The sequence below is a fragment of the Urocampus carinirostris genome, chromosome 2 (genome assembly GCF_059441175.1).
Source record: "Urocampus carinirostris isolate Australia breed hairy pipefish chromosome 2, RoL_Ucar_1.0, whole genome shotgun sequence".
NCBI classification, from domain to species: domain Eukaryota; kingdom Metazoa; phylum Chordata; class Actinopteri; order Syngnathiformes; family Syngnathidae; genus Urocampus; species Urocampus carinirostris.
Window position 1 is genome coordinate 34,749,503 of NC_142350.1, and position 25,670 is coordinate 34,775,172.

A 25,670-nucleotide genomic window follows, 5' to 3' on the forward strand; every position below is an offset into this window, starting at 1 on the left:
CACAGAATTTAACATGAAAGGGTGCCGAATTTTGGTCTTTTCATTTGTGAAATCACGTTTGCAATACACCTGTACCCAAAAACGGAGAATGAGATATCGGAGTGGATATGGATATGGAGTGTCTCGACAAAGTGTTCAGTGGCAAACTCTCAAAATTGCCTACGCCGATAAATGTATAGGGTTCACTCCTTCCCCAGGGTGAGGTACACAAGGGCTCTCAAACTTGCGGCCTAGGGTTCATTTGCAGCCTTCAGCGTGATAGTTTGAGGCTCTTGTCTTAATAAGAAATGTAAAGTGACAGTGTGTTATTTGACCAATAAATGTTGTACTATTCTGTCGTGCATCTGAAAACAAATGCTACAAATCACTAGAATTAAAATGACAGACACGCAAAGTGACCCTAAAGCACCATTTTACTAGTCAAGTCATGTTCATTTGTACAGCCCTAAATCACAAGGACGCTCAAAGGGCTGCACCGACCACAGACTACTACAGACTACATTATTACACCATCCCCTGATCTGAAACCTACATGAGGGCAAGCGAAAACTAGAAACCTCAGCATGAGGAAAATGGAGAAACTTCAAAAACCTTCTATATTTTATGCCCAGCCGTTCGCCGAGTTTTTGTTTATTTGGCACCTGTAGCAGCAAAATGACGGAAAAGCTTCTCATCTCTTTTTAGGTGAGGCTCACATTGTGTAAAATGAATAGAAATTTCTTTACCTGGTAGTTCATGTAGTTTTAATAATTTTTTAATCTATATTCTTTTTTTAATGAATGACATTTGTTTACCACTAAGAGGCACTGAATAATACACACTTTCACTTTTAAGTGAAGCTCTTTATGATAATGGATTGATATATTCCCTATTGATTTATTTTCCCAAGAATTCCTAATGTTTTTTTATTTTTATTTGGTGAAGGGAACTTTTTGTAAAAAAAACCATTTGGCCCAACCTCAGAACCTAGCTCCGCCGGTACCCAGGTAGATTGTGTTTGAGACCCCTGTTGTACACGATTTTGTTTCTATTTTTTTTTATTACGTGGACATTTTAAAGCAATTCTGGTTGGTTGGCCTTCATGCGGGTATATACGGTAATTTGTAATTAGATAGTTACTTTTGGAGTGATGTGCTACTTTTTGGTGTCAGTAAAATGGGAGGTAACTGAGTTGCATTTTCAGTGTTGTAACTAGTAACTGAAACTAATTCAGTAACGCGCCCAACACTTACATCTTCACAAATAAACTCAACGGTACTCTTGGAAAACTCACAACAGTTGGTCTGTTGTCTCCACGGTGACACCGGAGCTGCGACTTCCTGGCATTCGGCCATGTAATTGCTCAAAGACTCACAAAGTACTTCATGTCGTCCCGCATTGACACAAACGTCGTACAGACAGTCGGACATTGCCAGGCTAACAGGCACGCTGCCATGGCAACCAGAAAACGGTCCATCCTTTTTGCCAAGGATGCCACAGAATTCAGGACCAGTGTACCTAAAGAAAGAAACAGAGGGACAGAAAAAACGTTTTAGAATAAACCGTATAACAAAAAAATATCAATGACAATGAATTATAATGTATAAGATAAATAAATGCAAAATATATTTGACAAATACAATAAACAACCATTTTTCTTCTTTAATTCTTATTGCTTTTGTAAGCATACATCGTTTTTGGTTTAATAACAACAATTATAATTATTTTTGAAGGGAGGGTATGCTTTATTTAACCACTGTATTGTGTAGTGCAACCAAAAACAGGGAGGCATTGGCTGTTCGGATACTTGTCAACCTCGAGTGACTGAAATGTGCACAGGTCAACTAAAATAAAGACACTTTTTGTAACCCATAAAATGGTTATTCTATTTATTTATTCAGGGGGTTAAATAAGTGTAAAAATAAACCTAACCATTAAATCAACTAGGTCAAATTATACCTGCAAGGGCCTTTTGCACAGAATTTCCAAAAGGGAAATAATAATGAATCCCAAGTAACGCAAAAAATACAAAGAAAAAAATAACTTTTTTTTTTAAAAGAAAACAATTCCCACAGAAGTATCAAACTTTCATTTACGAACAACAAAAGAGTAAGAGAGGAGAGTCCGAGACATGCTTGGGCACTCAAGTCACAATTTCCGTGAACCTTAACAATGTGTATGTCTTAAGGAACACGATTAACATCATTAAGTTGTCTCTTAAAGGCACAGTTTGTTTAAGAGCAGGCAAATGTGCAGAGTAGGCAAAATGTGTATTTATCAGTTTACTTCATTTTGTAATACGATCGTTTTAAAGTATTTTAGCAAAAATTCTTATAAATATGACAAAATTGTAAGATTTGACAGGTAGGTGTTCCCACTTCTAGGCATCACTATGTTTTACACAAACACAATAAGTTCGACAAAATCCTGTAACTGAAATGAGAAACAAACTCTCTGTAGAATGTACGGATACAGTTTGTGCAAAAAACACTTTCACTTTATAAATTCACGGTTCACGATTTACAGATCCTTCAAGCCCCAGTGTTGTTAGGGCACCACTTCCCGTTCTGACTCTACTACAGCACTTTCATCATCTGGTCGCCGGTGTTTTTCAGTGTAAAGCGTCATCCCCCTCTTAAGAGATGAGGCTAAACTCGGCAATGACGGGCAACGGTGTGACAATTCTGATACTTGATCCTAAAGCACCGGAGAAAACCTATTTTGTTCCGAAATTTTGAGTATCTCATCGTACATTATGCATCGCTGAGCCATACATCACTGTTGGTACCAGATAGATAGATAGATAGATAGATACTTTATTCATCCCATCACCATCACACCTTTATACAATCCTTTGCAGATGATTACATTTGAACAATCCATTCAGCACACCCATTGCCTTTTAGCCTTTACATACTTGTATTTTTTGAAAAAAAAAAAAAACTTTGTGGCACTGACGTTAGGAACACTCCATAAGTGTAATTGTGTTTGTATGCGTGTCTTGTTAAAATCTTGTTTTATGTCTTAAACAAATACAATTTCTTACTAACATTTGATTTAATTAGATTTTTTTCATGCTAAATACCAATCCAAGGAACTGATGGGCAGACATTTAAAAATGTTTGAGTAAGAAATTAATGTACCCATGATAATGACCAAAAATAAAATAGTAAAAATAGTAAAAATTCAAATTTACCCCAAAAAATGATAGAAAGGTATTTGCAAATAGACCAGAAGCTTTATTTTTTGCTGAGCAAGCGTCAGAGCAGCCACATGCGGGCAAAGAGACAGAAAAGATAGAGAAAATCCTGCATCCGAGTGTTGTTAGCAGACAAACAATATTCAGGTATTTCATATGTACTATATTTAGTTTCTCTCAATGCTAGTGATTCAATAACAATCCTGGTGTCTAAACATGCAGAAACACTTGACTATAAGTCATACTAATTATCAAATACTTTGACGTTTTACATGTACTTGTTACAGGAAGTGGTGCCCCGATGACCCAGGGGATTAAGGGAACCGTGAACTACAAGAAGTCAGTTGCAAAATTGTCATTTATAAATAATTGTGATCTGTCATATGTTACCGTATTTGGTCCTCTTGAGAGCATTGAGGACAAACACCGTCGCAGTAATGGTAACAGAAGGGGTCGCCATCAGGGATGCTCAACGTCCCCGCCCAGTCAGTTACGTTTGCTGCAGCCCCACCACCGAGAATCGTCATTTCGTCGTCCTTGTTATCGTTGTAGTTGCCACAGAGGCCAACTACATTGCCGTAGTAGCTGCTGCTGAGGGAAACCATCACCAATGTTGCCCAATCAAATGTGACCGTGACTCCGATATCACTCTCCAATATTCCTCGAATTCCTGATTCGGTTATAGAAATGCTGCCTTCTTCCAAGGATACGGGAAGTCCTTTCTTAATGCCATCCACCTAAAAAAGAGAAGAACAAGAGAAATAAATTGAAGGAAGTCATTCATCAATCCATTATCTGGACTGCTTATCCTCAGTAGGGTCGCAGGGGTGCTGGAGCCCATCTCAGCTGTCCTTGGGCAGTGGGCAGGGGACACCCTGAACTGGTTGCCACCCACTCACTGTCAGAACCAGAACAGGAGGAGGACCCAGATGCGTAACGTTTCTCACACAAGCTTTATTTTACGGGAAATGGGGCAGTCATGCACGTTAACACAAACGCTGGGCGGAAGAAGTAAGGCAACAGTCTGGTGTGGAACGACAGGAAGCCAGAGGCCGACGAGATCGATACCAGTTACACGAGCAGATACCAGACAGATGGGGTCGATACCGGACAAGACGGGACAGACAGGATTGATATCAGACACTGGAGACAGGAGTCCGATAACAAGCAGGACAAAAAAGACGGGAATGATACCAGACACTGGAGATCGATATCAAACAGGACAAAATAGACAAGAACAATACCAGACACTCGGGATCGATATCAAACAGGACAAAATAGACGGGAACGATACCAGACACTGGAGATTGATATCAAACAGGACAAAATAGACGGGAACGATAGCAGACACTGGAGATTGATATCAAACAAGTTCAATATTTTCTCTATTAGGTATGTGTTAGCAATGCCCTACTGAGTTCAAAGAGACCTTATGCTTTCTTTTCCATTGCTACTATCTGCTTTTATCTTACTTTTAGCTGAGCTGTTTGGAGCAGAACACGTTTGGTTCAAGGAAAGGGGGTTAGGGGAGTACCTGAGAGATTTTTCTCTAAATTTCTATTTGTCAGTGGAGCACAGAATGGTAAAAGTAAAAATAGGCCTATTTCTAATTCAAAATACTAATCCAAACCACAAAGAAGATTAAAAAAAAGAGTTTATTGACCGGGTGAAAAATGCATGTCCATGTGTTATTCTCTGCCGCCATCTCCTGGCTTAAAGTCATGATTGCAGGCTTAAGTTTTCTAATCCTGCACCCCACCTTCAATGTATTATTGTCCTTTTAAAGTCATGTTTTTTGTTGAATAAATAATAATAATAAATAAATAACCACCAGGCACCAAATAATACACACTGTCCCTTTAAATCCTGGTCGGTTTTACAATTATTCTGCTACACCTGGCCACCTTCTGAGCAGATCTTTGCAAAACTGAAACCTTGTTTCACTGAAAAGAATATCCCTACAGTGATTTTCTCGTCAATAGGCTGGCAGGATGTGAAACTTACCAAAACAAAACCTCTTTTATGTGTGGGAATGAAGATGGTGTGGCCTAACAACTCCACGGTGGCCGAACGCACAAAGGAGCCTTCTGAGTTCCCACGGAGTTCGTTTTTGCTTGTCACTGTTACCTCTGGCAGGGTCCGATCGACACCTGTCGGGGTTGAAATGAGATCAAAACTAACTCACGTGAGCTCCTTGATGTTCGTTGAACTTGCCTTCTCAAAGATGTTTGATGTGGGTGTTTTTTCTTTCCCCATAACAAATTGTCATGCTTTATATATGTTGAACTGCACTGAAATCCAGCAACTCAGATTTTTTTAAGAGGGACCTAAACCAAGTGACGTACTGTATTTCTAAACTCAATATCAGGGTTCGTACAGATGCTTGAAATCCTTTTGAAGGATTGAAAAGTGCTTAAAATTTGGATCAAATACTAAAAAAAACTTGCTGACACTGTTTTTTGGTAGCTTCTCTTTGCCATTTGATTTCTGTTTCCCTCATGATTAACGCCAGCTAGCATTAGTTTGTATGGCATTTTCGTATGGGTCGCGCACAAGACTCCAGGTGCATTCTACACCTAAACAGGGCACTATTAAAAGTGTATTAGTCCAAGAATTACATATCAATAAGGAGCATTTATTATGAGCCATGCAAAAAATTAAAATAGCGTTTCCCAGCAGTACATTGTAATGGGAAGAACTTCCTGCAAATGAAAATGTAAGCTACATATTACTTTCAATTTTACCCAACATCTGTATTGGGGGAGATTTGCAAATATATTTGCGATTACTCAAGATCTAAAACTAATATGTATTGATAAATGCACAGATATATTTGTGGCTCAGAAGAGTACACAATTCAAACTTGATTTTCTTTTATTAATAGAACTGGAGAAATTTGAAAATTGGCCTAAAAGTCCTTATAAAGTGCTTGATTTGTCCATAAAAAAAGTGTACGAACCTTGTAATTGACGTGATAATGGTTTTCCTTCATTGCATGCTCTGATTTGCTAACTAACAGGCCATCATAGTGATCAATAGTCATCAACATGTGGCTTTATTTTGCATACTGACGATCAATAGTACATATGAACACACAATACAAAATAAATCTATTCAACTTTCAAAATCTAGCTTTTTTCATACATTTGCTTATGCTTGTCTTGTGTTCCTAAGGAAAAAAGGACATGAGTGCATTTAATATTGTGAATAACAAATGGTGTTTTTCTAAAATTGGAAATAATGACTTACAGTTCTTGTTTGGTGTGGCACAATGAGATTCACAAATAAATGAATGTAATTCTTATTTATCATTTGATTAGCGGAGCAAGAAAGCAATATATAAACTATAGCATGATTCAAAACATTTTTATTGGCTTACCTTAACTTATGTGCTGTCCTTTTGAATAAAAGTATCAATAATCTTCCTTTACAAAAAACTCTCCATGTACCCAGAATAAAATATCGGGCGTCGTGACTTGCTGTTGGCTTTCTAATACTATCACGAATTTTATTTTTTTTGGGGGGCTAAGTATGTGCGCCAATTCAGAATTGTTGTTCTCACTATCGCCCTCTGCCATGAGGTAAGAGAAATGCATGCCTCAGTCTGCATTTACAGACGCCCAGCACAGTTAATTCATTACGTAATGCTTCTTCTAATTGACAGGTCATCTTTCATTAGGAAAAAAACAAGTAACCTGAAAAAAAATAATGGATGGCCTGACTTGGTGTTAGCTTGCTAACTATCACTAATATATTGTTTGGTGCTGAAGTGTGCGCCAAATAAGAATCATTGGTCTCACTATCACACTCTGCCATGAGGCAAGAAAATTGCGTGCCTCACTCTGAATCTGTAGACGCACAGTACTACTTTACATACTAATTATTTTAATGTTACGTACATAAAATAATGTATTAACTGCCGTTTTTAAAAAGAAAATCCAGAAATTGTGAATAAATTCAACACTGACTAAATATAATCATTTCATATATTTCCATGAAAAGAGGGAGGCACTACTTCACCGGCCTCCCCTGAATGCATGCTCCTGCTGAAATCACTTTTTAAAGAGGGAAGCTATAATAAAAGACAAACCTGTGGTATTGACCAGAACGTATGTGCAGGTTCCCTGGAAAGAGTAACCCCAGCCATCAAATGTAGTGTAGTGCGGGTCCCCGAAAGCCCAGCAGACAACACTACTGTCTGCCACGCACGTTCCTTGACCTTCTGAAATTTCACAGTGCTCTTTTGCCCTGCACACAACCTCGGCACACGGATCTGAAAACAGACACAGATGGATACTGAGCAAGTACGCGGACCAGATCAATATTATTGTCCTGGGATTGATACTGTCTTTCTGTTTTGACTAGAAATATAATGTTGTTCGTGGAATGTAAGGTAATAAGTACATTATCATTTTCAAATTTGATCCACTTGTATTAACATTTTATTTACACAGCTTACTTCAAAATATTATGCAGTGGAAGGTGTTTAAATTATCTTATTGACATTCTTATGTAGTATTTGTATTTTTGTTACCATTGCTTCTTTTTTGTTTGACCCTCTTTAATTTAGTTCTAAATCAGTTGTTTTGTAAATGTTTTTTTTTCATAGTGATTTTTTTTACATTGTATTGTTTACATTACTTGAACTTTCCAACTTTGTTTTCAAAATATTTTGGAAGGTATAGTTCTCATTTTGACATTGTTATATTTGTATTTTGGTAACGTTTCTACTTTTTTGGTATGACTCCCTTGTATCTTGTTCTAAAACAGTTGTAGTCGAAGGCATTTCATTTTTTATTCTTTTGAAGTACATTTTGTAGTTTTCTGATAAAAAAAAAAATCAATAGTTTGTAATCTTTGAGCTTTGTATAATCATAATTATAAACTAGCAAACGCAAGTAGGTCAATTATTCAGTGATGATGATTTCCAAACCATAAGTATCGGTATTGGATCGGTATTGATTGATTCTGCCCATAATTTGTTCGGAACGGATTAATACCAAAATCCCAAGTATTGCCAACCGCCTGGTCAAAACAACCGTGAAGCTGAACAGAATTGTGATGACTAAAAAGACTTGTTTCGAATAAAATGTGCATAACATTTTCCGTCATGTGAAACATTTTGCCTTGTGCAGCTAGATTCCATGGAGCCAAGACTGTATGTGTGAGCTCACAAATTTGAGCACTTACCCGTGGAGAAGCAGCCCATAATTCCATTTTTAGTGGCGCACTCCTCCCCCTCCTGGCACTTTGTGGGATTACAGATGAACTGTCCGGACTGGCAGACACAGTGTTCAGAACAGTCCTCCTTAAAAATGGGTGTGTTTGACTGGGGAAAGAAAGAATCACTCTATGAATAGAATGTTGAATATAAGTATGCGCCATGGTAGGTAGCAAAATCCACCCAGTTCAATCCATCTCATCCATCCATCCATCCATTATCTGCACCGCTTATCCTCAGTAGGGTCGCGGAGGAGCTGGAGCCCATCCCAGTTATCTTCGGGCAGTGGGCAGGGGACACCCTGAGCTGGTTGCCAGCCAGTCGCAGGGCACACAAGGACAGACAATTCGCTCACTCATTCACACCTAGGGACAAGTTGGACCGACCAATTAACCTGACATGCATGTTTTTGGAATGTGGGAGGAAACCGGAGTGCCCGGAGGAAACCCACGCAAGCACGGGGAGAACATGCAAACTCCACACAGGGGGTTCGATCTCATGACCCCAGAACTGTGCCGCACACGCGCTAACCACTGCGCCGCTGTGCTCCAATCCATGTCAGTTTCAAATTAATTTCTAATGTAACAACTCATTAAGATATTACTATATTGTTACCGTTATTATCAGGTTGTGACTATTAAAAGTAGAGTTAAAATAGGCTCAGTACACCACAAAAACACGATGCCTGTTATAAATCAAATGTCTTTGAAAATAAGAATAACTCATCACTGGTGACCAATTTTTCAGAACCTGTCTGCGGGCTACTTATGTGTTAATAGAGGACTACCTGGTGCCCGCGGGCACAACAATGGAAACCCCTGGTATAGAGCAATCGAAAATGAGTGCTACAAAGCTGTTAGGGTCTGACATGCCTTCTACCACCAGAGGGCCCCAAAAAGGGTTCGAACTGGACAAAGGTGTGTCCAATTATCACACACCTGTGCCCAATTATCCAGAACCCTTTAAAAGGACATTTTGAACATTACACTGCATCGGATCACTGTCCAGTTTGTGTTTTTGTTACTTGTATCGACACTTTGCAAGTTGTTTCCAGACCTGGTTGTTTTATGTTTGTTTTTTTCCTGTTTTTGTTAATAAAACCCCCTTTGTTGATAACACCTTCCTCCTGCTTCTCCGCATTTTGGCCTGCCACCGCAAAATGTTGAACAAAGCACAAGGAAAAATACAAACTACAGAGACTCAAAGTGACCAAATAGCCCCATTTCCATTTCATATTTTGGCCAGACTTTCAGCATTTCATTGTCAACGATTGTCACCAGACACCTTTTTACAATAGAGTGAGGCATTTTACACGATTATAATCTCTGCTGAGAGTTGAACATGAGCAATAGTGTCCCTGTCTCGAATGGTAACATACAGCAATTTAGCCTGAGTATGGCCAATTAAAAGACTACTTGCAAAGTTTACACAGTAGACTTTGTGTATCATTGCAGTTGAAAGAAACTGTGTCTGACTCACCTCTGTAAGATTCAAGTAACAATCAAGCACATTTTTTTATCATGCATTTAAATTTCATACTCGTTGATTTTGCCATGAAACAGAGCTTGAGCATTATGCAAGACTGTGCCCGACAAACGTATTTGAAATTAAGTTCATGCAGTCCTACGAACAAGGTCAGTTGTTAAAATGTCAAAAAAATGTCAGTTGTTAGAACTGTTTGAATTGTTTAAAAGTTCTTCAGTTACTGACTTTGCAGTTGACCCCAGAATGGACTTCACAAAATAGACATTTTAGTTTTTTTTATTGTTCTACTGCTGCTAACAAGCCAGTTTTTGTTTTACAGAGAAATAAAATGGTTACTTGATTTTGATATATTAAATACTTGCCTTTTCCTTAAAAATTGAGAGGTTAATTTAAGGATGTATGTCTCGACTGACCAAGCACTGTGCCTACTTGGTTTTAGATAAGGCATTTTTATTTTATTATTTTACAAATCCGCAGTGTGTTGAATAACCAATTTTGAACCAATTTTTCTTGTTTTTATTGTCATTAGCCAAATAATAAAACTCTGAGGTTGGATCTGCAATCTCAGTGGAACTGTTTAAATGTAGGCTTAAAACACACTTATATTCTTTAGCTTATGAGTGACCCATATTTCATGTGTATTGTTTGTTAATGCTACATCGATTGCAACTTGGATATTCTTTTCATCTTTTTAATTTTATACTTTATATACTTTAATTATTTTATATTTTATTTTTGATTTTATTGTTTGTTATGCAAGATCCATTGCAGCTTGGTCCTCCTGGAAGGGGGATCACCTCATGTGCGGTCCCTTCTCAAGGTTTCTTAATTTTCCTCATGCTAAGGTTTTTTTTAGTTTTTCCTTGCTCTCATTTAGATCAGGGGATGGTGTAATAACAGTTTGTGGTCTGTGCAGCCCTTTGAGACTCTTTGTGATTGAGGGCTATACAAATGAACACGATATGACTTCATGTTAGATTTAAGTGTTTCAATAGTTGGTGACCCCTACTGAATAGCATGTTACAAACATTGAGCGTCACTGATGAAGCAGTAACTTGTCAAATTCCACATCACATTCCACCTGACCTTGTAATATTGTCCGTCCACAACGCAGCCACATTTCTCCATAGGCACACATTGGTCCCCATTGGACATGAGTCCATCGTCACATTGGCATCCCTCCTGGCACATCGGGCAAGGTTTTAAGGTCTCCAGAGAGGCACAGGTGGACGAGCAGGAAGAAGAACAGAGCTCATAGTGACTCCCGGCTTGACACTTTATAGCTACAAAGATTGAGAAAAAAACAACTCGACCTCAAATAACTATCAAACTTCGACAGTTTACGTCAGAACTCACGACAAAAGGCGTCAGTCCTCCAACTACTAATCTTGGTGCCGGCTAGTTGGCATGCGTGCGCATAATTCTGAATGTGACGACACAGAACGTCCTGCTCTCTTTTTCCTGAGGAAATCTCCCTTGAAAGAAAAAGTGGATTGCAATATTCAGTCAGACAGCATACAAATACAGAAGTAAACAGAATTATATGGACATGCCAACACTTTGACATTAAAAAGCGGTACACATTGTCACGCATGAGTAATTCCCCCCCAAAAATGAAAAAAAGAATCATTATTGTAATTCAAAATAAGGTTTCAAAATCATCGACATGCCGTATGATATGAGAAGTTGGGACATTGGAGTTTTAGGCCAGTGAATTTAAGTAACATATTGTGATTTTGCATTATATACCAAATAATGTATTTTTTTAGAAATTATTTTTATTTGTGTTCAACTTTTTTTCACCTTTTATTAAAAAAAAATGTTACCCCATATTCATCTCACTTGAGAATCACTAATCTAGACTTTAGAGGAAATATATCGTAAAAGTTTACATCACAACCCTGCACTCATGTTCCCGTTTCTCTGTTGATGCCCTCTCTATCTATTACTCTCCCTCTTTTATCTCTCTTATCTCTTTTGACCTACTTTATTTGGCACTCACTTCTGGGTTCAATTTTTCTCCTGACAGCTTTGATCACTTGTCTTGATTTCCCATCAGGACCCTTCCGCTTTACTATTTATTCACTCTGGCTCTGTTCTAGTCTTTTGTCTTCAATGTCACTCCTGTGTCAGCCTTCTGTTATACCAGTGTACCAAACCCTGCACTTCCAGGTCACAAAGTACTGGCTGACCAACTCTTGGACTGTCACCTTCCTTGCTTAGGTGTACTGGAATACCGAAACCTCGCCTGTCTCTTGGATTACGATTGCTGCCTTGCTACCTGACTTCCCATGTACCAAACCCTGCCTGTAAAAAGACCAGCGTTTACTGTTCTAATCAGTTGTTTCCGAACTGCACCACCTCGAGTGGGTTTTTGACAGTTTAATTCCGACATTGTCTATTGTTTAGTTACTAGCTGATTTCCAAACCTGACGCAAGCTTCAAAGTTGGGCGTAGGGGACACGGTGGCGTGGCATTCCAAAAAAGGCCCCTTCGGATCTTTGATGATGTCACAATCCTTTTCTGCTTCTGGGATCTTTTCTCCATCTGGGTCAGGACAGGAAGCTCCTTCGCAACCCGTCTCGCAGGTTTCATCATCCTCACTGACAACAAAAGCAGAGACGTTCGGTGCCTTTCCTCCGTCCGACGGCAAGTCATCTGAAGTCTTCTCATTGTAGTTGCCACAGAGACCAGTTGGTAGACCTTGGTAGGTGGATGGGATTTGTAACATGACGCCTGCTGACGTGTCATAGGTCAACTTTAGAGCAAAGTCAGTTTCTATGACGATGTTGATGCCATTTTGATACGCTTGCACATTTCCATCTGCTAATGAGGTGGGTAGGGAGATTCGAATGCCGTCGACCTGTTGTGCACACAAAAACAGGGCAAGTCAAATAAGATAAGAATTGTCAAACCCAGAGAACGGGGATTTCAGATCTAAGGTTATAAACCCCTTATAAGAGGAAAATAAAGTGTCTTTGAACCATTAATTGTGCCTTTTAAACAGTGCTTCAATGGCAGACACTTGTGCAATGTTTACATATTTCGCAATGATTTCCTTCTTTGACTTGAACATTGTCACTATTTTCTACTTTTTCTTCCCCTAATCGCTAAATTATTAGGGACACATTATTGACGCAAAATAAATGCATTGAAATGCAATAAATCACTCTAAAATAAGATGTTCTCTCAAACAATCAGGACGGCACAGATTGACTGAACAGCAATAAAGAGGGGAGCATGAGGAGACTGCACCGGCTTGCTTAGGTGGCTCTGCCGGTCCTGAGTTCATTTTTTTTTATGCGCATGTAAGCCAACCTCCTGATTTCAATGTTGTATTTTATAACTTCAAATTTGAGTTTTATACGAGTATATACAGTTATCAAAGTTTTCAAGAGACAACAATGAGGCAGCTACTGTGCTTAAAACACTGTCATTTTACTTGAACAGGAACCGAAGATTCAGTATATCATTTGTCACTTTAACTGGAAGGTTGCGTCATATCTAGTTTCTCCTTTTGCATAAACCCTACTTAATACAACCAGAAATAGGAATTCCATCCAAGTAAAAACCCAGCCAAAATATACCTTTCGCCATAGGTCTTCTTAATCAGGATCACGTTTACTTGTCCATTAAATAGAAGGACGTTCCTGTGACTTAATCCTAACTGTTGCCGGTATTTCAGTTTCTCAAACTGGAAATCCCCATCTCAGTATTACAAACTTAATTAAGATGAGTAATGGTGAATAAAATCGCACCTTAATCTCCCAAACAATGCCCGTCTCCATGGTGATCTCCATGTCATACACTCGAAGCTCCACACTACGAGAAACATCCCCATCTTTGTTGGTTTGTTGCTGAACCAACACTGAATAAGATGCCAAACGCTCTTCATCCTCCACCTCTGATAACTTAAACAAGCAATTCCCCACCAGTGGATAAGCCTAGAAAAAAAAAAAAATAGATCAAGAATGTCAAACTCAGTTTAGCTCCGAGGCTGGATCCAGAAGTTCTGTTCTCAGACGGGCCGGATCAGAATGTCAAATTGAATGTAGTAATCCAGTAATCCACAAATTATAAATATGGATGACATGATGGGCTTTTGGCAGAACATGTTAATTCACAAACAGTAGGAAAGCAGGATGGTCAGGTTTAGCATTGAATGTTTTAACTGGTGAGTGAATGCACCAACTCACCACGCTATACAAACTTAAGGAGGAGCTATAAAAAACATACCATTTTTGTCTTAATTGTACTGGTTTCAAAGATTAAACAGGAACACAAATAAAGGTTTTAGCAGTGCAGGAACAGTAATGCCAAGAAGTGTTCCGCTGGTTCGAGAGCGTTCTCCATCCGGGCACCGGTGCTGTGGAATGCTCTTCCCCCTGAGATCCGTGCTGCAACCTCAGTGGAAATGTTTAAATCTAAGCTTAAAATACACTTCTACTCTATAGCATATGAATAACCTATACTTTTATTGGACAATATCTGTTTATTATTTGTGATTGCAACATCCTTTGCTGTCTGGTAATCCTGAAAGGGGATGCCACATGTGCGGTCCCTTCTCAGGGTTTCTTCACTTTCCTCATGTTGAGGTTTTTGAGTTTTTCCTTGCCCTCATGTTGGTTCCAGATCAGGGGATGGTGTAATAATAATCTGAAAAAATAGTCTGTGTAATAACCTGTGAAGCCCTTTGAGACTCTTTGTGATTAAGGGCTATACAAATAAAAATGACTTGACTTGACTTGACTTAATGTTAGATTACATCAGGGCTTGCAAGAGCTGAGAATATATCCTTTACTGCCCCCTAGCAGCCGGAGGGAGCATTTGGTTTGCATTTGTTTTAAAAATCATACATTTCGATAGAAATGACCTAGAGACAGGCTTCTTCTTTGGGCATACTAAGAAATTCATGGCAGGCCTAACTAAATCACGCCTGATTTCCATCATTCGAAGACATGTTTAATGATGCAAAACGCGTTACCTTCCCGTCGAAAGAGAGAACGGATCGAACTCCGAAGACAGAACAGGAAGCGACGCTTTTGGGCGAACAAGAGGCCACACCGTCTTTCACAACACACTTTTCGTGATGTGAGCAGTGGAATTCGGGTTCACATCGCACTTGTCCGTTGTCTCCGCAGACACACTGAGTGTTACATGATTCTCCGAGATAGAAAACCTGAAAAAGGAAGAGGGTTGAGCAATATTATACTTGCACTGCGATGAACTAAGAGTGGAAACTGACCTGCCCATGTTGGTAATATTCGCCTTCATACTGACAGCCACAGTCTGTTAAAGGAACACACTTGTCATGGCTCAGCATGAATCCGTCGTCACACACACAAGCCTCAGTGCAGGGGGCGCTCTCATCGCAGCCTTCGGGAGTTGTCATTCCGCTGCAAGTAAGCTGGCAGGCTGGGGCGCACACTTCGTAGTGACTGTTTGTGCCGCATGATGAAGCTGGCAGAGAGACGCAAATGTATTGACATTAGCGACCTGCAATCAGTTGAGGATGTTTGCATAGAAAGATAACATTGAAAATATAGGAAATTATTACATTTATTCAGAGTGAACGTTCGTTCTCATTTAACTATACAATTTAGGGATTTTCTTTTTTAAAATTCCTGAAATTTCACATTAAATTAGGAAAGTGCCAAAGACGTATTTTTACATCATACTAATGTCTTTGGTTACTGTATGTGGCAGTACTTAATTGTAAATCTGCATTTCCAGATTTTATTTACCTTATTTTTTTGTTTATAAGGCGCACCAGATTATGAGGAACACTTTGGAATTTGTCGATTCTTTAAGTTTTTTATGTGCGTCTTATATTCAGGGAATACCGTACATTGTTGAAAAATTGCAAATGACTAATCATATTTACTTGTGATATTACCAAATTAAGACATCGCTATTACACCGCCAAACAGATTTTCTTATTGGCACAAAATGTTCCCAATTTGAATTAAGATATATTGTTTTATTTCATAAAAACACCCTAGGAATATTAAAAAATGGCTGTTATTAGCATGTAGTAAATACTGTATTCAAAACAACAATCTTAAAACGTTCATTATCATCAGAGTCATTGTCCAATCACTGGCCTTCCATTTAATCTTCAAGGAATGATGACAAGCCAATGCAATATGGTTCCATACTGGGGCAACCAACAATGACAAAAAAAAGAAAAAGACAACATTTTAAAGCAAGAGACTAAATGAGAGATAAAGAATAGGAAAGAGAGAGAAGAGAAAAAAAGAATGCTGGAAGAGAAGAAAAAGGCAAAAAAGAAACAAAGAGAAGGAGAGAAAAAAAATGGAGAAAGGGGGAGAGGAAATGGAAAAGGGACAGAAAGAGGCAAAGAAAGGGAGAAAAGAGAGAGAGGAGCAAAAGAGGGAATGAGAGAGAGAGAAAAAAGAGAAAAAGTAGTGTGCACAAGAGCCAAATGTGGCCCCTGATCGGCTTGTTACAGACCCCCAGTCTAAAAAAATGTGATACTGATCATCCCTAATACGTTTCTATACATACAATTTACCAAGAAAAAGTTGCATGTCACACAACTTTGAACATCTATTGAACCTGAAATATTATTCTTTTTTCTTGAAAATTAAATCAAATATTGATTATTGTCAGCTATGGGCCTGATCCGTACTCGCTCTTCTATAATGAAACCATGAAATAGGCGAAAAACAAAACCACCAGCATTATCTTGGGAATCTGAAGGGGGACTGCATGAACTGCCCCTCGTGAAACTGTTAAATGACTCTGAATATGTTCTGATATTAATCTGTCTAAGTGTTATTCCTTAAACCAGCCATAACAATGACATTTCTTTTCTGTCAATACGGATCTTACGACAAAACTCTTGGGTTCTCCAAGTCTCCACTGCAGCTCCTGCATCTTGGCAAGAGCTGCTGAAAGCTGTCAGGCTGTTGCACAGGGCGGAGGCATGGCCGTCATACATGCACAAATCAAAGACACAGTCTTTGAGGAAGCCTAAGGCGTCAAGTTTTTTGTGGCAGTCTCTGTATGCGACGACACAGAAACAGGAAAATATATTCAAAAGAAAAAGTATGGAAGCTTCATAAGTTACAGAAAAATGCCTGAGATTAGATTTAAGAATTTGTTTGTTACCTGAAAGGCCCAGATTTATCAGAAATTATGCCACAGTAGCGCCCCTGCTGGTAACGCACTAATAGTGCAGGCTCACACTCGGGACATTTATTACCAGGACAGTCACTGGTGCAGCTGAGATCTCCTCCTGCCTGAAAACCCCATAAAAAAAAACATTTATTTAATGTTTTATACTTGTGTTAATATGCACCTACTGGATTATTTTCAAAGTAATATTAATATTTCTTTACGTCTTGTATTTCCAATCAACTATAATGCCCAAAATGATGTGTAATCGCTCATGTGACATTGTTTGTAAAATCTAAGGAATGCAATTCAGCAAAGAAGAGGTGGGCCATAAAGTTTAATATAAATTTTTTTTTGCAAAAAATACATGGTAAATAACAGAAATAGATTTTGGACTTGAACACCAAAGCCCTGGCGATGCCTACCTTCCAGCTATGGCCAAACGCGTTAATATGGTTTGCCTGTGTGCCATCGGGTTGCAGCAGATCATCACCAGGTTTGCCATTATAATTTCCACATAACCCTGAAAAACGACAAAGTAAATCTGTTGAATGAAAAAATAAATGGTTGCATTCTGATTCCCCCAAATATTTTCAATAATTAATAGGACAACGTAAGTTAGATGGCAAAAAAACTGTGTTTTTCAACCAGTGTGCCATGAGACTTGTTCCAGTGTGCTGCAGGAAATGGCAAAAAAGCATGCCATTGTTCAGTATCTTTGCTTCCTCCAATGATCAGCAGAGTAACTGTAACATTCATCCATCAGTAGGTGGCAAGAGATTTCTTTTTTTCTTTGAGCTGTATATACTAATTATTTGCTAGCGAGTTGGTACAGGTACAGTAAATATATATATATATATATATATATATATATATATATATATATATATATATATATATATATATATATATATAAACTATGTTGTCTGATGAAACTGTTCAAATTTGCACTGCAAAAAATAATAAGAATGAGAAAATAGTGTACAGGTCCTGCGCGCAGATTTGCTGATTTTAATTATTGTCTTATTTTACCAAAAAAAAAAGGAAAAAAGTTAAAGCCTAGTAAGCATTATTTGTTCCAATGACATATATTTGTTTTGCTCATATTGCATATTACTTGCATTGTATTTCTAGAAATTACAAGATGAAAATATAGTGAAACTTGAAACACTAAGTTGAGAACGTAAATAATATCGTAAAATCTATAATTTCAGCAAAATGACTAAAGCCCTAATGTGCAATTTTTGACCACAAGATGGCACTGTGTTATCTAGTATAAGTGAAAGCAGGTGATACACCGTAGTGGCATGCTGCCGGACAAACATGGGCAAAGTCAAAATTAACATTGGTATGATAGTTCATGTATTTTTGTCTTGTATTCAAATCAATGTTTTTTTTACTGTAACCCTAGGAGACACTAAATATTAATCACTGTCCCTTTAACCAAATGTCCCTTTAACCAAATGGAATAACATAGAATGGAATAATATAAAAAGAAAAACGTAACAGGCCAAATCATATTTATTTTTATAGCCCTTCATCACAAAATGTATCAAAGGACTGCATTGTCAATTCAGGAAAACATGATAAGCTTTGAAAAAACATAACTGCCGGGAAATCATTTTTTAAATTCAATGGACGTCGTGCCTCGAGATATTTTAATGAAAAAAGTCTGCCTTGGCTCACAAAAAGAAAAAACTGGTATAATATTCAGTATTGGTGCACTTTAAAGAATTGAAGGATGTCACTCAGAGTAATTTCGTCTTGAATCGGGGTAAGATCAGGCTTAAAAAATTCTGCCCGACCTGACCCGACCCGAGTTGCAGGTATATAGACCTGAACCCGCCCAAACCCGGCGTATTAACTTGATTTGATAACCGAGCCTGAAATACAGTTTTCATTCGACGCCAAAGTAAACACGAAGCTCTACTCCTGTGCGTACTTCTGCACCAAACTGTGCGTTTCGGCTGAATTACGCAGCTTGGGGTTTACTGGGGGCCGAGTCCCTCAAATTAAGTGCACTGCAAGCGCAGCGCCTAAATCAGAGGTGGCTAACACGTTCCTCGAGAGCCGCTTGTCCTGCATGTTTTGGAGGTTTCTCTGCTCCAACCCACGCGATGCCAATTTTCAGCTTGTTAGCGAGCTTTGTGAGAGCTTGATAATGATCCAGGTGATTGGAATCACCTCTATTGGAGCAGAGAAACTTCAAACACATGCAGGACATGCTCTCGAGGACCGACAGGCAGCGAGCGAAAGTGAAAGTGAACAAAATGGCATCGAAAATATACTCAAACTATGCAGATTAAGTTGGTTAAGCTTGTAAACTATTATCAAGAAGCGGAAATGACATCTGACGTAAGGGAGCTGGAAGGAGGAAGCCGCATGTCTTTTTTCCCCAACATCGAGGAAGAACATTTCTTTGGATTTAGTGATTTTGAATCACACCAATAGTTTGGTAAGCATTTTCTTTATCGAAGTATTTACTTGAGTAAGAGTAAGAGCATGCTGTGTAGATCTTCCACGAAGGAAAAAAAAAACAAAAAATGGCAAGATGGAAACCTGACCGGTTTTGTGCCGAGAATTGTGCCCACGTCGAGAATTCTCCCCCCTAGCCGTAATACGTAAACGTCATTCGCGCTAAGTCACTAAAACCATAAAACGTAATAGCGAAAATGTGATTAAAACCATTTCGTCTCGCATTTGTTGGGAATGTAATAGAATAGTAATGCACATTTAAGCAAGTAGCATGTTCATTTTGCATTTTCTTCCCAATATCACTGGTATTGAAAACGGTTACGTGCTCTACCATTATCAACAGATAAAACAGGAGACGAACGTTTCTGATGTTTTGTCATCATTAAACGAGATGTAACACGTGAATGAGGGGAACAAATCTCCAAACGAAATCGGCCTGACTTAATGATTGATATTTTAAGCCCGAAATTCGGGCCAGGTTCCTCTACATTTAAATAATAGTTTTGCTGATGGATAATAAAAGTAATCAACCAAAAGAGCTTGACTTTATATGTTGGAGTCAAAGTGAGAGCCTTTCTTGTTCTTACCAGTTGTAGCAGAAGAATACGAACTGGGAAGGGTTAAGGTTAGATGGCTGTTCCAGTTGAACTTGAGAGTCAAACCGAAGTTAGTTTTCACAACGCCAAAGTAACCTTGTCGGAAAATGGAGAGCTTTCCCTCCTCGGTTAGGTAAGGCAAGTTGATGGCGCGGCTGTTCACCTGAGAAGGGGCAAAGTGCCAAATGAGACAAAATCATGTCTGCAATGTCCTCTCAATTTTTAGCCTTGCCACCTAAAGGGACACGGTTGTAATATTTTACCACTATATTTCACTTTATTGTGAAGTGCAACTGAAAACGAGGGCTACATTGCACAAGAAAGAATACAAACCGTGGAGACTCAAAGCGACTAAACTACACAATTTTTTGACCAGGTTTTTGGAGTACCCGTAGCAACAGGATGGTGGACAATCATGCTTGTTCCCTCTTGGTGAGCCTATGAATTACATTCCAATTTCTCAACATATGAGTATTTTAAAAAATGCATTTGTATTGTTGTTGTTTATTTTATTATTTAAGTTTATTTATTTTTTTAAATCGTGTTCTTTGTATTAGTAGGCGCAAAATCATACACAATCTCCCCTTAAAATGTGTGCACGGATGATTATGTATGTTGATTTTGCATTAAAGTGGAAAAGGCAGTTTTTCTCTGTGGTAAACACAAACATCAAGTAAAATGGGTAACCCAAATTGATCCACTTTGCATTTTAAACTATTTTTACTAGCTATCTATCATACCTGTCAACCTCCACGGCTCCATGCCCGTACAAACTGTCGTATTTTCCCGTACAAAATACAAAATAATCGTACACCATATTTTTTTTTTTTCGGAATGATGCATGATGGTAAATCCCCAGGCGGCAAACGCATGCGCACAGCAGCATCAAACCGCTCGTTTCGTTTGCAACAAAAAAAACGATATTGAGATAGAGGCTTCCGCATTTGCGTTTTTCCGCACAGATTTTCTTGTACGTTGTACTCGTCTTAAAATGCATAAAAAACGTACCTTGTACGGCAAAACCGTACAGGTTGACAGGTATGATCTATCTACCTACCTATCTATCTGATTTAAACTATTTTTACTACTCTCAAAATACTGATACAAAGCGAATGTACATTTCTAGCATGCATAAGTACTAATATTTTATTCAGTTTTTAAAATTTGGACCTGTGCAAAAGTGATTGCACGGGATGCCAGTTCATTATTTTGACTATTATGCACTGTTTACATACAGTATATGTCACTATAAGCCAATCATTTTACTGTTCTTTGTTGCTCACCCTTTAGGGTAGATAGCTTTCGTAATCTGGGAGATTTCATAAAAAGAAATGGTTAGAGAGACGATTTTTAGAATAGGTGGGAATTTCTTATCGGAAGTTTGGGTCCGCTTCTGTTCTCCTTGCAAATTCAAAATCTATTGACATCTTCTCTCCTCATTTTGAGTGTCTCCTAAAGTCTAAACTTATCAAGTACACTCGACTACCTGTAAAAACATGAAATTAAATCAAATATTCAGGCTTACCAATACTTTGCCCGGGTCGGTACGACTCATGCTGATCGTGTAGCCGAGCACAGTGAGCGAGACGGACTTGGTATAGGACACTCGATTATTTCGTCCCCTGTTCTCATTTTGGACAAGCACCTTGAATGGGAGCAAGCACTTGGAGACTTTGGCGTGTTGAGATAAAACATAGGTGCAAGTCCCTTGGAAATCAAATCGCCGATTGTCAAAACTTGTGTAGTGTGGGTCTCCTGCAGCCTGGCATGTGGCATAAGAGACTGGGTAGCAGTCCCTCACGCCCCCTTTTACGGCACAGTGTTCGTGATTCTTGCAGGTAACCGATTTGCACTTCAGAAGAGTAAAACAAAACAAATGTCAAAAGTCATACTTTTCCATACTTCAACACACAGCAGATTACCAAATAGTACCTTGACGTTGCCGCTGTGGCAATTACATTTGCTTGTACAAGTGCTGTCCTGCCAGAAAGTGGTGCCTGATGGGTAATATTTGCCCTGATGCTGGCAGCCACAGCTAGACTGAGGAACACATCTGGTAAAACAAAACAAATCAATCAGTCTAAGCTTGACAATGATTCATAAGTTAAACGTTTTTTATCTACAAGCCAAAGGTCAACACATACTCTCGAAAATCTAAATCTGATACGTTTTTGTAAACAGTGCTCATGATATTGTTATCAATCACGAGTGATAAGTTTATGGAAATAGAAGCCTTGAGCTGGCCCACTAGGCTGCTTGGCGCATTTCTGTCTATAAGCACTCGTGCACACAGTATACAGTCTGGTTCAGTTAAGACTATTTGGTCACACATTGGCCCATCGGTGAGGCCAAGTTTGTTATTTTGATTATGATACCTCACTGTTTCTCTTCATTTTGACTATGATGCACCGTTCACAGGATTGTCAATAGTGGCCAATAATGATGCTGTTCTTAGATTACCAGAACCCTTTAGGGCGTATCTGCTTTTCGTGACCTGGGAGATTTTATATTAAAAAAAAAGGGCTCAGGGAAGGGATTTTACAACAGATTTGGAATTTGGCATTGTGAGGGCTTTTTCCTTTCCTGTTCTTTTTGTCTACTAAATTTTAAACTTATCAACAATAAAGACTGTTCTAATTGAGTTCAGTTTTTCATTTTGTCTGCATTGTTTTTTATCTTTTTTCAAAGTAATAGAGTGTATCGTATTAAAGAAAAGACAAACTCAATATTTGCTGTGAGCAAGTGTTTTTATCCAGCATTTCATTGTTTGGTTGAGGCCACAAAGAAAAGAAAATTTAAAAAAATCTTATATCAATATAGAAGTCAGCCCAATGGTTTCCCTGGTAATATTATATTTTAGGATTTCATACTAGAGATAAGATCTTAAGCTTTAAGTTATGTTTGGGCCCAAAATATCATTTGTGACATTCGGATTGTGTCGTGTTGGGCCCAAGCTTCTCTCCAGCAGATTATTATTATTATTCTAAATAATTATCCTTTTTTTTTTTTAATAAACCAGCAAAATGGCCTGGCGCTGCAGTACGCAACTGAGAGACCCAACGAAAGCAGATCACACGAAAGCAGGTGTTTTTATAGTGGGTGTCTTGACACCAAACCTAGCTAAAGACACTCGTGGAGGCCTAAAGTACAACCGTGTGAATTTTCACAAAAATCGGTTCCGCCGTTTCAGAGCCTATACGCACATCCACACACACTCACAAATCAGGATTTAAAAGCAGTTTAGAGTGTCCCTAATGCCAAATCATGTGTCTGCTTTAGAAAACCAAAAACCTTATGAAACGCTAGGCAGAAATATCAAATGAAAAATGGTGCGGTCTGGTCACTTAGGGTGTCCATACTTCCTTTCCTTTGACTTTTTAGCACTTGTTTTGAGTTGCACTACATCATACGACGACATCTAGTGGTTAAACATTACACAGTGTCCCTGGAAACAAAAGCTCAATGAATGCAAATTGGCATGATTCGGTTCTGTTAAGAGGGTTAACAATCAATGCTCTCATGTTACCTTTCACCATTAAGCACGAGTCCTGTATCGCACTGGCATCCCTCCTCACAGGGTGCATCACACTTTTCATTGTCAGTGGAGCCACAAGAAGCAGGACATGCCGACCCGCAAGCCTCATAATGGCTTCCTGCAGGACACAAAAGAGCTGCGAAGAGAAAGATACCCATCATGAAGAACGGTCAGCGAAGCATCTACCGACCGTTTGTCCTCACAAGGGTTGCGGGTCCCTGGGTCAAATGACAATGTATTTTTCTTCATATATTAATATAACTTTAAACTTTAAAATTTCAAGAGAAAATGTGTATTTGTCTTACGTTTTACACATACGGTTGTTAGAGAGTGAGGTGGAGAAGGATGGGAAATGAAGCCAGAAATCGAGCCAGAAAAGTTAGATGGAGTGCACATTCCTGTGTTTAGGCTCCATTTCTCCGTAGGTTACTTCTCTATCAATCTCTCTCTTTTGACTTTACCTTATTTGGTCACTCACCTCTGGGTTCCTTTTTTCTCCTCACAACTATGGGCTTGATTTCCCTCCTATGCAACTCTCCCTTCTTACTAATTAAACACTATTTAGACAAATACATGCAAATACATGCCATATAAGGAATTGAACACATTAACAAATCACATAATACCTATATATATATATATGACATTAATGCAATTAATGAATTTGGTCATTTATTATTATTTTATCAGTATTCATTTTGTCATGTATTTTTTTGTGCATTTTGTCATGTAATTTGTCCCCAAAAATGTTATTCAAATGAGGATGCTGCTCAGTTGCCTGAGCTTTCACTCAGCAGCACTCTATTGGTTGATCAGTAACGCTTTCATTACTGCCCCTGTCACAACCCTGTACTCAGGTTACCTCTCTAGCCAACTCTTTCGTCTCTCTCTCTCTCTCTCTCTCTCTCTCTCTCTCTCTCTCTCTCTCTCTCTCTCTCTCTCTCTCTCTCTCTCTCTCTCTCTCTCTCTCTCTCTCTCTCTCTCTCTCTCTCTCTCTCTCTCTCTCTGTGTCTCTGTCTCTCTCTCTCTCTCTCTCTCTCTCTCCTATCCCTCTCCATTTCCCTCCTATCACGACCCTCCCTCATCACAATTCAAACACTGTGTCTCGGCGTCTTGTTATTCAAGTGTACAGATCCTTTGCCTGCCCTTCTGGATCACAAATACCTAAAGTCGAACTCTTGGACTGTCATCTTCGTTGTTTGGATTTACTAGAACACTGATTGTTGCCTTGATATCTGACTTTCTGTGTACCAAACCCTACCCGGATAAAAGTTTACTGTACTAATCAGTGTTTCTGCAATTTGCTTCTACTCCACCCCTAGTGGGTTCTCGACACATGACAGGAGAAATAAATGAAAAAAGCCCGTATTATTCAGGCAGCATCTGTAGCCTTTAGTTTCTATTTTACATTTTCACTCAATTGAAATATTAAAAATAAATAAATAATTGGATTGAAATGCAACACTTTCTCCAAAGAGAAGTAATGTACAGTAAAATTCTTGCTGTTTAATACAAAAGTGAATCAAGCTCATCTCGCCGGCCGAATTTGGCCTCGATTTTGACATACTTACGGCATTCAGTGACCATTCTCCACTCAGGATCGACTTTCACTCCTTCTGACTGGCAGGCATCACTGTAACTCTTAAGGGAGTCACAAAGAATCTGTCTCGCACCTGCACACACATCAAAAAAGTTAGTTACAATAATATAAGTCTAGTCCCTAAATTTAGAGGAAAACAAAACCATTTCCGTGCAATCTTTTTAGCTTACCCTTATTGATGCAGACGTCGTAGACACAGTTGTCAAAGTACAAAGAGGGGTGTACCACTTTATGGCAGGATGAGAAGGGGCCACCTGGCTGTGTTAGAATCCCGCATCGCTTTGGGTGGCTGAAGTAGGCCTGTCTGTCAGGAGAACACGTGGGGCAACGGCCACCGCAATTGTCATGACAGAAGAGGTCAGGATCTTTGATTTTCCACTGCTGTATCATCTTCAGCACAACTGAATTGTGAGAGCCTGCGGAATTAAAACGAATACTGT

At 38.8% G+C, this 25,670-nt stretch overlaps 1 protein-coding gene across 1 annotated transcript in view; it reads right to left on the bottom strand.

Annotated features, from left to right (window-relative positions):
- LOC148371728 (IgGFc-binding protein-like) overlaps positions 1-25,670 on the bottom strand; it is a 55,610-nt gene that overhangs the window by 13,408 nt on the left and 16,532 nt on the right. Inside the window, exons 8-27 of the mRNA XM_088327926.1 lie at positions 25,401-25,646; positions 25,202-25,303; positions 23,622-23,766; positions 22,028-22,148; positions 21,621-21,947; positions 20,087-20,258; positions 17,450-17,547; positions 17,019-17,149; positions 16,740-16,909; positions 15,130-15,344; positions 14,869-15,063; positions 13,643-13,828; positions 12,314-12,747; positions 11,241-11,359; positions 10,971-11,167; positions 8,369-8,507; positions 7,269-7,451; positions 5,183-5,328; positions 3,569-3,915; positions 1,274-1,497 (exon numbers count right to left, since the gene is read on the bottom strand). Coding sequence (XP_088184052.1) covers positions 1,274-1,497; positions 3,569-3,915; positions 5,183-5,328; positions 7,269-7,451; positions 8,369-8,507; positions 10,971-11,167; positions 11,241-11,359; positions 12,314-12,747; positions 13,643-13,828; positions 14,869-15,063; positions 15,130-15,344; positions 16,740-16,909; positions 17,019-17,149; positions 17,450-17,547; positions 20,087-20,258; positions 21,621-21,947; positions 22,028-22,148; positions 23,622-23,766; positions 25,202-25,303; positions 25,401-25,646 — 3,897 coding nt within the window. The remainder of the gene's footprint in view (positions 1-1,273; positions 1,498-3,568; positions 3,916-5,182; positions 5,329-7,268; positions 7,452-8,368; positions 8,508-10,970; positions 11,168-11,240; positions 11,360-12,313; positions 12,748-13,642; positions 13,829-14,868; positions 15,064-15,129; positions 15,345-16,739; positions 16,910-17,018; positions 17,150-17,449; positions 17,548-20,086; positions 20,259-21,620; positions 21,948-22,027; positions 22,149-23,621; positions 23,767-25,201; positions 25,304-25,400; positions 25,647-25,670) is intronic.